Source organism: Pinus tabuliformis, chromosome 1_2 (genome assembly GCF_031772625.1).
Source record: "Pinus tabuliformis cultivar Carrire ecotype Pingquan chromosome 1_2, CPIR1, whole genome shotgun sequence".
Lineage (NCBI taxonomy): Eukaryota > Viridiplantae > Streptophyta > Pinopsida > Pinales > Pinaceae > Pinus > Pinus tabuliformis.
Window position 1 is genome coordinate 340,615,845 of NC_142298.1, and position 14,098 is coordinate 340,629,942.

General features: G+C 42.3%; 1 protein-coding gene across 1 annotated transcript; it reads right to left on the reverse strand.

Annotated features, from left to right (window-relative positions):
- Positions 1–9,992: 9,992 nt before the first annotated feature.
- Positions 9,993–11,545, reverse strand: LOC149205773 (uncharacterized). The gene is made up of 3 exons (XM_089397503.1): positions 11,399–11,545; positions 11,163–11,285; positions 9,993–10,943 (listed from the first exon to the last, which is right to left on the reverse strand). Exons 1-3 carry the CDS (start codon positions 11,543–11,545, stop codon positions 9,993–9,995), a joined length of 1,221 nt encoding a protein of 406 aa, XP_089253629.1.
- Between the last annotated feature and the right edge of the window lie 2,553 nt (positions 11,546–14,098).

Here is a 14,098-nt window from a genome sequence, read left to right on the forward strand (position 1 = left end):
AAAGCAAAGAAGCGGAAGAACAAGAAAGCTTCTCATTCCGGTGCGAAAGACAAGGAGCAGGACATGTCTAAGGTGAAGTGCTTTCACTGTCAGCAGCACAGGCACTATGCCACTAATTATCCGCAGAAGAAGAAGAACAAGAAAGTTGTTGGATCTGCAGTGGGAGAGGCCTTAGCCTCGCAGTTTGAGCTTGATTTTTCATTGATCGCATGCTTGGTTTCAAGTGTGATGGGATTGGTATGGTTCTTGGACAGTGGTGCGTCTTTTCACATGACAGGGGATCGAGATTTGTTTTCTGATCTGGAGGAGAAAGATCTTGGAGTGCACATCGAGATGGGCGATGATGGTAGATACAGTGCGACTGATATAGGTACCATTTCCTTTGAGAGGGAGTCTGGTAAACCCATCGTATTGAAGGAAGTGATGCATGTTCCAAGATTGAAGAAGAATCTTATCTCTGTGGCGATGTTAGAAGACAAGGGATATGATGTTGTTTTCAATGAGGGAAAGGCTTTCCTGCGCAGTAACACAACTGGAGAAACCCGAAAGATAGGGGTTCAAGAGAGGAACCTTTATCAGTTGCATATAGATGGCTGCGCAGCAATGGCATGCAAGGCAGAAGGATTGGTGAGCCAGGATGATGGCGATCTGTAGCACAGGAGATTGGGTCACCTTCACCATGGAGCCTTGAAGATACTGTAGCAGATCGCTACTAAGCTTCCTAAAGGCACTCTTGCGCAGTCACATCAGTACAAGGGGTGTACTTTTGGAAAATTTGTGAAAGCCACCTTTCACGAGAAGGATAGCCGCGCCACGAAGATCCTTGAAAGAATTCACACAGGAATGTGTGGACCTTTCTCAGTAGCTTCGACAGCAAAACACAGGTATTATGTGATCTTTGTTGATGATTTCTCTCGAAAGTGTTGGATATTCTTCATGCAGAAGAAGAGCGAGACATACTCAAAGTTCTGTGAGTTCAAAGCACTGGTCGAGAAGGAGTCGGGGAAGAAGGTGAAGGCTATTAGGAGTGACAATGGTGGTGAATACATCTCTGGCGAGTTCAAAGATTTCTACAACGCAGAAGGGATTCGAAGAGAGCTCATAGCTCCCCATAACCCACAGCAGAACGGGGTTGCTGAGTGGAAGAACAGAACGATCGTGGGTCCTGCACGGGCGATGTTGCATGATCAGGGCCTATCCCTTCACTTATGGGCGAAAGCATGCAATATTTCAGTATATGTGCAGAACCGTTGTCCTCACAGGATACTTGGCATGAGTACACCCGAGGAGGCTTATTCTGGTAAGAAGCCTGATCTTTCTCATTTGAGGATTTGTGGTGCTAACGTTTGCATGCATGTGACGAAGGATGCCAGGAAGAAGTTGGAGCCGACCGCAAAGGTTGGGATATTTGTGGGGTACACTGATACGCCCCACAACTATCGTGTGTATTTTCCAGACAGTGGCAAGACTATTGTGCGACGGGATATAAAATTTCAGGAGGAGAAAGCCATGAAGTGTTCGCTTGAGAGGGAGCCACACTTGCATGCAGATGAGGAGCTATTAGTTCCTAAGGATGAGCTTCAGGATGTGGATCAGCCACAGGACGAAGTTCATGGAGTGGAAGAGACCACTCATGCAGCGCCAACCATCAGAGGGCGAAAGCGCTTGACAGAAGCTGAGCGACTGGCTCAAGATGCAGAGAAGGTTGTAGGACCACCTACAGCTCAACGTAGACAGAGACAGTCACCTGATCGGTACACTGGATACATGGCTCTTGTGAGCAAATGTGTTGTGACTAAGCCATCCTCTTTCGAGGAAGATGTGGAGCATCCCGCATGGGTGGATGCCATGGTGGAAGAGTATGATTCGATTGTCAGAATCAGTGCATGGGATATTGTCCCAAGACCCGAAGGGAAATCAGTGGTGGGTTCGAGATGGATCTACAAAGTTAAGTAGGCAGCTGACGGGAGTGTGGAGAAGTACAAGGCAAGATTTGTTGCCTGAGGCTTTTCACAGATAGAGGGGATCGATTATGAGGAGACCTTTGCACCTGTCGCAAGGTATTCTTCCATACGGACGATTCTTTCTCTCTCAGTGCAGATGGGGTGGCACAATCATCAGATGGATGTGAAGACTGCGTTCCTCAACGGAGTCATTGAGGAGGAGGTGTACATAGAGCAGCCCGAAGGTTTTGAGATCTTCAACAGCGAGTCGCATGTGTGTAGGCTCAAGAGAGCGTTGTATGGGTTGAAACAAGCACCACGTGCTTGGTACACATGGATAGACAGTTATTTCACCGGACTTGGATTCTCCAAGAGTGAGGCGGATCCTAACCTATACTAGATTGTGGTGGAGGGTAAGTTGCTTATCATTGTACTTTATGTCGATGATTTGATTCTAACAGGTGATGAGCTGTTGATACTTTCATGCAAGGATGATCTTGCTAAGGAGTTTGAGATGAAGGACTTGGTCCTCCTTCATTATTTACTGGGATTGGAAATTTGGCAGTAGTGATGGACTATTTGTTTCTCAGGGTAAGTATGCTCGAGAGGTACTGGAGAAGTTCAACATGCATGGCTGCAAGCCTGTTGATACTCCTCTTCCTGGAGGTTGGAGGAAGGAGGATGCTACTTCAGCAGAAGTAGTGGATGCCACTGTTTATCGACAGTTGGTGGGGTCACTTATGTATCTGGTCAATACACGACCCGATATATGCTATGCTGTTAACCATATTTCAAAATCTATGGTTAAGCCAACCAAGCTCTTCTGGAAGGCAGGCAAGCATGTATTGCGTTATCTGAGAGGCACATCGGGATATGGATTGTGGTACAGACAGGAGGATGAGGTGAAGCTATGTGGCTTCACGGATGCAGATTGGGCAAGGAGCCCAACGGAAAGAAAGAGCACATCTGGAGGGGTCTTCAGTATCGGTTCGACAACAGTTTCTCGGTACAGCAGGAAGCAGAGATCCGTGGCACTCAGTTCAGCAAAGGCCGAGTATATGGCAGCAAGTTTGGCTGCATGCGAGGCTATATGGATGAGGAAGATCCTGGTCGGGTTGTTCGGTTCTCACTTGGAGCCTATAGTGATTTATTGTGATAACCAGAGTTGCATTAAACTCTCGGCTAATCCAATATTTCATGATAGATCTAAGCACATTGACATCAGGTACCATCATATCAGAGATTGTGTGCAGCGGAGAATCATGTTACTTTCATACATTCCAACGGAGGATCAGGATGTTGATATCTTGACGAAGGCGCTCACCAGGAGCAAATTCGAATACCATCGAGGCAGGATAGGGGTTGCTGATAATCCATATCTTGTTGAGAGGGAGTGTTGAGAATGCAACAAGATGATGGAGCTTAGTGGAAAGAAGTCGCCTTCACTAAGTGGGCCCGCAGGCTATTTTTGGCGCAAAGTATATTTTTAGACTATGTCTATTTTTAGACATATGGATCATGGTCTATGAGTTTCAGGATGCTATTTGTGGATGATTGGTCATGTTGGTAAAAATATATTGACTTCTATTTTTAGACATATGGGCGGTTTCTATTTTTAGACTGCCAGGCTAAAAATAGAACAGTCGAATATTATTGTCTCATAATAATATTTGGACTATAAACATTATCTTATCCTCTTGGAGCACTTAAGTTTGAGCTACAAATGTGGCACATGCAGCTGTCAGAAGGAAATACACTTTTCTTGTGGGTCAGTTGAGCTATTGCATGCAGGACTTCAGTTAGAACTCATGTGGTTGAGTTTGGTGGAGTTGATTGTGGAGTTGATGGAGTTGTGTTCAATTTGACTTGGTTAAACTAGTTGTATTTTAGTCTAACTAAAGAATACACTAGTGATGAGTTGTGTGAATTAATTATTAATTGATTCACTAATTATTAACTCATAAAGCAACTAAAGAATACATCAGTTAACTGAGTACATGTACAGTTCAGTGGAGACAGGTGTTAGAGGTTGAGATTGCTATCAGTTGTGACTATAGTTGTGCATGAGATTTGCACATGCATGGATGGAGATTTCCCATGAGGCTTGCGTAGTATAACCAAGGGAATTCGAATTCATATAGTGATTGATTCTCTTGTAGGATTGCGCAGTAGAGGCAGGCAAACAGTGGAGGAGATTTGAGGCTTCAAATCTGAGCTAGTTTGTGTGTAACAGGTGGAGATAGTATTGAGTACTTGTGAGGAGTATTGTACTATGTATTGTTACATGTTCTCTATCATTATAATATACAGATAGTGCGGGGTTTTCAGCTGTATGCTTTCCCCGGGTTACATACTATGTTAATGTGTGCATGCGATTGATGTTTCATTGTTTGTGATGCTACTAAATTGATGATCAACGTAGAGGAGGTTATGTATTATGCATGTATTCCGCAATAGTGTATAATCGGGATAATATCTGTGAATAAGTGTCATATTATTCAAAATTTCTACATGAAGATCACAAAACAAGAACACAAGACGTAAGCGCACAGCCAGGGAAAAACCCCTATGAAGGAGAAAACCCAATTAACTCTTTCTCTAGTAGATTAAATTAGGTTGAGACACAATTGACCCTTTGATTAAAGAAATAGACTTACCCCAACCATTAGCCCAGTTCCTCTTGCAATTGTCTCTAAAATCATGGTTCTTGGATTCTTCTGTTTCAACTTCAAAATTTTGACCCTCTTTCTGCAATAGTATCAACCCTCCTACTTCTAAAATCTCAGCCTTCCTGCTTCAAAAATCTCGGCCTTCCTTCTGCAATAGTCATTGCCCTGTTTGTAATCATCTCTACAACAAGGAACTTCCGCTTCCCTATAATTGTTTCTTCAATTCACATTTTCATCTTCCTCTCTATAATAGTCTTCTAAGATTCTCTGCTTCCTCTCCATTTCTCGATCCTGTAATAGTTTCTCTTACTTCTTGAACAAATGCTTCACTTCTCTCCTTCAAATGGTGAAATAGTAGGCTATTTATACTTATTGGTCACTGTGCATTTGAGCCAACATGAACAATTTGACTTGAACCCAACTTGTAGGCTTGTAATGAAGGTCGACTTGATTATATTCTGTTTGGAGGCTAGCTTTGAAGGATGAATGGTAATCCTTTTGGGAGAAGCAACTGATTTGGTGGGGGAGATATTTAGACAAAAACATTTTTCCCTTTTTGACCTTAAGGAGCCTAAGAAGGGTCTCTTACAAAAATGACTTTGACTTTGACTCAACAAAAAATTGGCTTCCCAATGCCCAAAAAATGTATTTTAAGGAAAACACTTAAGCAATTAGATTTCAGAGGCCTACCCCTTGCTCATTCAATGTTGTATTTTATATAATGGCCATTCAGTCAAAGGAACACTTATTATTAACTAAATATTTCCATGTAAAACGATCCATTTTCGAGAGTTGATGATAAAAGTTGAAATACATGAAAATTATGTTTTTTACCCAAGTATCAACTTCTTGTAAATCTGTGGAACAAGCTATAAGTCGAGCACAACATCTCTTTCAAGACATTTGGTCACATTGCTTACTTATGGAGAGGTTCCAAAAGATTTATTTATTAAGCTTGTAATCAATGATATAGAAAAATTATGAATGAACTTAAAGATGAAACAAAATCTTGGAAAGTTGTAAAGCAATATGGAGATTTAGATGACGGCAACATATGTCTTAGAATGTTATCATGTGTAATTAATTTGCATGAATGAATGCTTATTGGATTTACCGGAACCACCCTTGGGGTACCATGAATGAAATGTGAAGCAACGATCTCAAAATAGGTATCTAGAATAAGCACATGCTCCTAGGGGTGATGTAGGGGAAAATCTATGGATATCTATAAACATAGAGCCTATTAGAGTTTACATAGAACCATGTCGTTAGTTAGTCCCTTGATGTTGATAGGAAAGAGAGAGGAAAAGTGTATAAGCCCAAAATCAATCAAAAATAATATGTGCTCCAACTTATCCAAATTATGGAAAACCAGTAGTTGAATGAGCCCATGATGGGATAACAACTCATGTTTACCCCCTTTTTTTCCTTGGAAATCATTCCATTTATGGATTGTAGGAGGAAGTATGGCACATTTATGGTCTCTACAAGTTATAAGTGTGGTTGGTGTCTAGTTGGTATAGGATTATGAATTGATAAACATAAAATATACTTAGCCTTCCTTCATACGAGATGTATTTTAAAAATATGATATGCTACCTCATCCTAGATACCTTAATAATAATGCCTTTAGTCACAAAAATTTCAAGCCCCTTAACAACAACCACATATCTATTTTTTCCATTTTTTTGAAAATTCATCGAAAATTCCCTAGCTACATTATCATTATATCCTTTTAATTTGTTAAAATAATCTATCCAGTGGTATCTCTCAAAACTTTCCACTACCTCAGAGTGTTGGCAGATCCCTGAGGGACCAATGTGTTCCCTATGATTAAAGGTCTCCCATATTTCAGAATCACGTGTTATATAATTCTACAAGAAGGTTGCAATGTTGAGGGATCTTATAGATGGTTGAGGTCAAAAATATTTTCGAGAGGAAAATCCCAATTTTTTTTTTCCACAAAAAAAGTCCAACCTTTTATTAATAAAAAGGGTTACATAAAATATGTAAGCTAAACTCTAAGACTGTAACTGCCAGCAAGCGGGGAGAGTCTCAGCTACCAAACCTGCTCGCTGACAGTGCAAGCCACCGCAGGAAGGAGGAACTCCTCCCAAACCACACAATTCATTTGAACACAGTCCAAACAGCCCGCAGCTATATCAAAGAAAGCCACCGCAAGGGAAAAAAACCTCCAAAACCAACCGAATCGTTGGAAACAAGACCACGCGGGAGAGAACGCGATCAGGGAAGAAAGCCTCAGAGATCCACAATAAACATTGAGGATTCTGAAGCCGCTGCAAGAAGAGACTGGAACCTCTGCCTGGGCATCCACAAATAGGGAGAACAGCCCAAGAAACCGGCAGGGGAAAAAAAACAGAGAGATGAAAAAACATGGAAAAAGAGACAGAACACCACACGAATATTTACAGGAACAGAGGAAACGAGAAATAAAATTAAGCGAAGATGGGTTGTTCAACAGGTCGAACAACCCCATTATCAACCTCCGAGACAGCCCACGACCCCATCTCAAGTTCTACTCCTTCTTTAGAAAGACGGTCCGCTTCAGAATTCCTTTCCCGGAAGATATGACTAAGAGAGATCTCCATGAAGCGATTCCTAAGCCGAGAAACTTCTCTAAACAGAGGAAGCAGAGTGAGATTGTTGCAGCGATAAGCCCCGTTGAACCATTGCACCACATTCATGGAATCCCCAAAAAGTTGAGCTTCTCTCACATTACGAAGAATAAGCTAGCAGAGGAGGAGATGAAGGGCTTTCAATTCGGCAAAATTATTTGAACCCTGTCCCAGACCTACTAAGGCTTTAACAATCTTCTCCTCTTAAAAATGTATGATCAAGCCAGCCCCACATCGACCATTAATATCCGAAGCCCCATCAAAATAAGCCCATGGCATAGAGTGTCTAATGACTTCTTGACTAACAGCTCTGGAGGAATTAGGAGCTTGAGGGATAGGAATGCTTTCATAGATGGCAGCTCCTTCAGCGGCAAGTCTTCCAATAGGGAATGCAAAGTCCTTGAAAATAGCTTGATTTCTGGCAAGCCAGGTCCCCCAAGTAATGAGTAACGGAATGGTTCGTTCCCTTTCATTTAAAGAAACGTTCCACCAACTCTTCTAGACCTCTAAGAGCCCCTGCCCTTCCCATCTATGAGGAACATTTATTAAACTTAGCATTGCTGCCCAAAGACTAGAATTGAAGGGGCAAAGGAGAAATAAATGCTGAACTGATTCAGCACTGTCTTTACACAGAGGACATCTACCAGGACCAATTCTACCTCTTCTTTGAAGGAAATCCCACGTAGGAACTTTTTGGAAAAGGACACACCAAAAGAACAATTTTGATTTAGCTGGTCCTTTTAACTTCCATAATGGTTTAGTCCACCAGTCTGGATTTTCCCATCCGTTTTGAGACATCATCCAATTGTAACCTGCCTTTGGGGAATAAAAACCATTCTGAGCAAAAACCCATTTTAGCTCATCCGGAGAGTCAGATAGCCACACAGAGGAGTTGAGGAGATCCCTTGTGTACCTGTCCCATTCCTCCAACCTGTCTTCGGACAAATCTAAGTCTCGCCCTTGAAGCCACCCTTGATTCCAAATGGAAGAGGCCCAGGGATCAACTACCTGGTTTAGAGTGTATAGACCTCAGTCTTTTAAAACTGCAACCAAACCTTGAGATAGAGTAAACCCCTCAGAACATCCAATCCAAGGATCTCGCCCCAAGCGAATTTGTGTTCCATCTCCCACATACCAAGCCAACCCCTTCTCAATGATGTGAACAGATGCAACCACTGCTTTCCAGACCACCGAGGAATTTTTGGACGGCTTTTGCGACAGTCTGATCCAATCTAGCATTGATAATGGATCTACATATTTCCTTTTAGTCACTGCAGTCCATAGATTTTCCATTGTAATGATCCTCCAAGCCAACTTTGCTGCAAGGGATTGGGAGAAACTGGCAAGGTTTTTTATACCCCAGCCCCCGCACTCTTTAGGGCGAGCTATTTTGTCCCATGCGATCCATGGGGTAACTCTCTCAGACTTGGACCCCGCCCACAGAAAACTGCTACAAAGTTTCTCAATAGAGTTTAGAATACCTTTGGGCACCCAAGTCAAGCTCGCCCAATAGACTGGAATTGCCATCAAAACAGATTTTATTAAAACAAGCCTACCTGCCCGAGAGAGCCACTTGTGGCTCCAATGTTTCAGTTTCGAATCCAATTTTACAAGGATCCACTGCCAATCCTTTATCCTGTAATTTTCTGGTTTCAGATAGAACCCCAGATATTTGAAAGAATCCTCGAGCGATTTAACTTCAAAGTTCAGAACCAAGGTCACTCTACGCACCTCCTCTCTAGCCAGACCAGAGCAAGTAATAGTAGATTTTCTCTCGTTTATGCAGAGGCCAGTCGCTTTCAGAAAGAGGTCCAAGATCCTCTTAAGCATCCTGCAGTCATCAAGGCTGCCATTGTTGAAGAGTATAATATCATCCATGAAGAGAAGGTGAGTGACCCAGAAATTTGAAGCAACTTCGATTCCTTTCAACAAACCTTGACTTTTTGCTTCATGGATCAAATGACTGATTCCGTCTGCTGCCAGCAAAAACAAGAGGGGAGAGAGTGGACAGCCTTGGCGCAGGCCACGTTCAGGGCTGAAGAAACTGGAGGCTGCTCCATTGATCAGAACAGTTATGGAGGAAGACGAGACACAGCTCATAATACATCTTACAAATTCAAAACTGAAGCCCAGATGAGTTAACAAGAGTCTCAGGTACAGCCAGCTGATTCTATCGTAAGCCTTCGATAAATCTATTTTCACAACGACTCCTTTTTTCTTTCCAACTTTGAGACTGTGGAGCATTTCTTGAGCAACTCCCACAGCTTCATGAATTTGCCTGCCATCTAAAAAGCCAAACTGCTCCGGAGAAACATTTTTAGAAAGGAAGGGTTTTAGCCTGACAGCAATGATTTTAGCAATAAGTTTGTAAACACAGGTACACAAAGAAATGGGCCTGAAATCGGCAAAAGAACCTGGGAGATCAGACTTGGGATGTTGGTTATCCAAAACATGCATATAAAATATGATGATCTGTTGAAATCTGGTCAACAGATTTGAGATAAGTGGAAAATTTGGATTATATGGACATAATAAACTTTCTTATTAGTGAAAAATGATTTTTTTGAAATACATTTTCTTTACCAAGTCAACTCTCAATTTAATTACTCAAAAATCTATTAATCTATTTTGGTACTTAAGATGTATCCCACATTTGTGCAGTATTAATGGACTAATATTAGTTATAGTCGGGAATAAAAAATGATAGGATTTTAACAAAAAGAAAAAATCCCCGGCCCGGATGGCTAGACAGTTGAATTCTTCCAGCATTTTTGCATCGATTTGAGGACGCTTGCAACCTCCTCTTTAGAAATAGGTGCCATGAGAAATTCATTGTCTTCCTCCTCTATGAACCGAGGGAAAATCTGGGCAACCCTTATAACTTCAGCAATTGAAGCTTCACCTGGAGATTTAAAGAGGTGTTTAAAATAATTTACCCCTTCAATAGCCAAATCTTCGAAAGAGAGCGCTAAATCACCATTTGCTTTCTTCATTTCCCATATTGTATTTGAGTTTTTTCTCCCTTTGGCATAATTCTGGAAAAACTTGGAATTTTCATCCCCTGCCTGTAACCAGATCACTCTGCTTTTAAGGCGCCAGCTTTGCTCCCTGAGCTGCAGAATTCTCCTTCTTTCCATTTCCAACTCATGGATCCTCGATCGAGATGCACTTGAGCCATAGCCCTGACTGTCTGGATCCTCGAGTAGGGCAAGTTCTGAGTTCACCGCTTGCATTAATTCTTCTTCCTTTAGCTTCTTTTGAAGAGCCCAGTGTTTTGAAGTGGCCTTCATCCTTAATAAGTTTTCCATAAACAGCTGACTTCGGTTCTCATTCTCATTAACCACGGCTTTCCTCCAAGTTTTATGAAAAAGACTAATGTAAGATGCATCCAAAAGCCAAGAAGAGTTAAACTTGAAAGGGATACCTAGCTTAGATAAATCACCTTTCACCTCCAGAGGAACCGGTAAGTGATCAGAGAGGCCACCATCTCTAACCCAATGCCTGAACGCCTGTAGTTTCTCAGCCAGCAGATCGCTTATTAAGAAGCGGTCTAATTTCTTCCCAATCCAGTCATCGCCAATTCTGCGGTTCCTCCAAGTGGGGCGCATCTTTGATGGGTTAACATCAACAAGAGGCGACGAGGCCAATTTCTGATGAAAGAAAGCAGAGAGGGGATCCGCTCTAGCATTAACCCCCTAGGATTCAGTCAGGCCCAAAGAAAAATTGAAGTCTCCACCAATAATAAGATTTGGATGCGCCAAAAAGGACTTCGCGAAGAAAGAGTTCCAGAACTTCTCCTGCTCCGAATTAGGACCATAGATATTCAGAAAAAGAAAAGGAATACAGAGTTCGTTGGAATAGAGTTCCACCGCCAAAATGTTTTTTGCTCCCCATGAAGAGATTTCACGCGCTACCTTCACATTAAACCCCAAAACCACACCTCCAGAATGCCCATTTGCATCCACTGCATGAAAACTCCAACCCGGCAAAAGCTTATGCAGACAGCCTATAATATCATCTCCTTTCCCAAGCGTTTCCTGAAGAAAAAGAATATCAGGTTTGTTAGCCTTGACCAGATCCTTCAGAGCTAGTTTTTTGGGGGTACTAGCAAGACCCTTGCAGTTATAAGATAAAATGATCATTTAAAAACCTCGAGGGGTGATTGCTTTGCTTTAAGCACCCCTGGCAGTGACAACTGCTTTCCTCCAGCAATATCAATGATAGCCTTCAACTTTGCTTTCGATAAATCCGACTTCCTCCCTCTTAACTTCCTCGGACCTATGGACACCTCATCCATTGCCAAACCGCCTACTACCAGCCCTTTTCCTTTTCTGGTGGCTAAAGGCCTTAGATTTTAATGAGATTCATGTCCTCCATCTCCAGAATGCGTAGAGCCAAGAGAAGGGGGGGATGGAACCGACATTAGAACATTGTCAGTTGTGTTTAGTCCCTTATTTGTGTCTGTCATACGTTTGAGAGTTGGCATAAATGATCAAACTCACCACTACACGACACATGCAATGCACTTGATAGGAGAGGGGAGGAGTTATGAGGGGGGAGGGGACAAGCCTGATTCAATTCTTCCATTGCAATGACTGCTGAGAAACTAGCTGAAGAGAGATGAGTTGAAACAACAGCACTCGCTGTCATCTCAGACTGAAATATTCCAATGCCCTCCATAGGCTCTGGCCCTAACTCCTGGACACTTGCTAGGACTTCGACCTCCTTTGACTGAATCTCTTCCTTCTGAGCAGTGATCTTCATTTTTTCCTTTTACTCTGCCTTAATCCCATTTTTCCTCTGCCTTCGACGTCGATGATGCCCACGAGGACAATCCCGAGCCAGACGACCATATACTTTGCACCGATGACATCTGAACGGGAGCTTTTCATAGTCCAGGGTCTGGATGAACTCTTGGCCACGATACTTTAAAAGTATATCATCCGCCAGACCTTCTTTGGGGTTTAAACTTACCATAAGGCGGGCTGCGCTCCAGTCATGAGTGTATAAATAGGATTTATCTGAATCAAGGAACTTATGCAGAGTATTTCCGATTGAGGAGAAAACCGAGTCAGTCCAGAAATGAATAGGGAGGCCCATTAGTTTGACCCAGACTGGAAACTCCTCTATTTTTTCTTTCTAGGAATCAAAGAGAGGCGTCCATTTCCTGAATAAAATAGGCCTCTTCCCTAGGCTCCAATGCTTTGACAACACCCATTCGACATGCACCTTTGCCCAAACCAAAGACAGAACCAACCTCTGTCAAGCGTCTTGACCTCTTATGGTTGTCCCGGAGCTTCTTTCCATTCAGCCAGAGCCCATTGCTTAATGAAGGCCACCGAGAACTTCCTTCCACGGACTCTGCCAACTAGAACGGTTTCTGATGCTTCCAGCGCCCTGTCTATGTGGATATCCACTCCAAAAACACAACTGGGTCTTGCCGCCTTTTTCCTACAAATTTTGGGCTTCTTCCTCTTTCCACCCACATCCTCCATCTTATCTCCTCCCTCTACAGCCTCAAATGGCTCAGAACACTTATCCGACTGTCGATAGATGCCTTCATTTGGCTCCTCAGCCACCCTGGAACCCCCACCCGCCGATCCTAACAGATAACTTTGATTTTGACCCTCTTTTCCTGAAACTTTTAAATCTCTTCCCGGCTCTTCAACAGTCGAGGGTCGAACAGAGCTTGATAGCAATCCTTCCCTCATTGTATTTCCCCCAAAACTTCGGTCGATAGCACCTGTTACCTTTACTCCTGCATCCACTGCCATTTCCACGCTTACTGACTTCAACGCCTGCTTCGGGAAGAAATGTTGCAGGTTCTCCTCTGAATCTTCTAGACCCCAACAGGCGAGGATGTCTTCGGGTGTCAGATCGATATCCAACGACTCCTTTTGAAAAAAGCACACCCGCGCTTCACCTAAACCCGACTCCATTTATGTCAAACAGAAAAAATGGCTTCCCGAAACAATGTCGACTTCGGGCCCACTGAGGAAAATCCCAACTACGGATATAAGTGAATTCCATTCTCTTTTAGAATAATTTGATCGAAGAGATTCATTAGAATATTTTATTCACTTGAGAGGAGTGTTCTATTGGAATGGTTAACAAGAAATTAGTACAAAACTTCCCTATTGCAATGCATGTTTTCTAAAAAAATTGTGGTGAATTCTCCTTTCAAGGAACATGAGTTGTGAGCAGTTCAACAACGTATTGATAAATGACCAAACCGACTTATAACGTGGTTTCACAATATGAGGTGTATTGGTGATAGTGCTGGAAATGACCCTATAGTAACCAATTTTGTAGTCTCTATTATCTTGTAATACCAAAATTATATAGGAGGGAGAGGAATTTTTATTTTGACAAAGCCTAGATATGCATTTATGTATTTTGTACAGTGGTGGAAATAATTGATTGCATCATATCGACCACTAGTTTAATTATCATGGAACCATGTGTGCACACACCCTACGCCTACAAGGTAGAGTGGATGCCACACCACTATATCTAGCATTTTCATCAGCCACGATTGAAAAATGTTTTCCAATATAACATGTTAGTATCACATTTAACTCTTCCACTTCGTCTACTTCACAGATATCATCAATGTCATCTACGTTACATACATCATATGGATGTGCTTCAAGAGCTGCATTGACAAAATCAAGAGCATCTCTTAAGTTAAATGTTTGAATTTGTTTTAATGTTTGGCTCAGTCCCCTTGCTCTTTCAATTTTTATTTATTTTTGTGTATGTGTGCACATACAAAATAGCGAGAGACAAGACTACCCATGGTCGTTACCTTGTACCCCTCTCAATATCCTTTCCATGCCCAATTAGATGT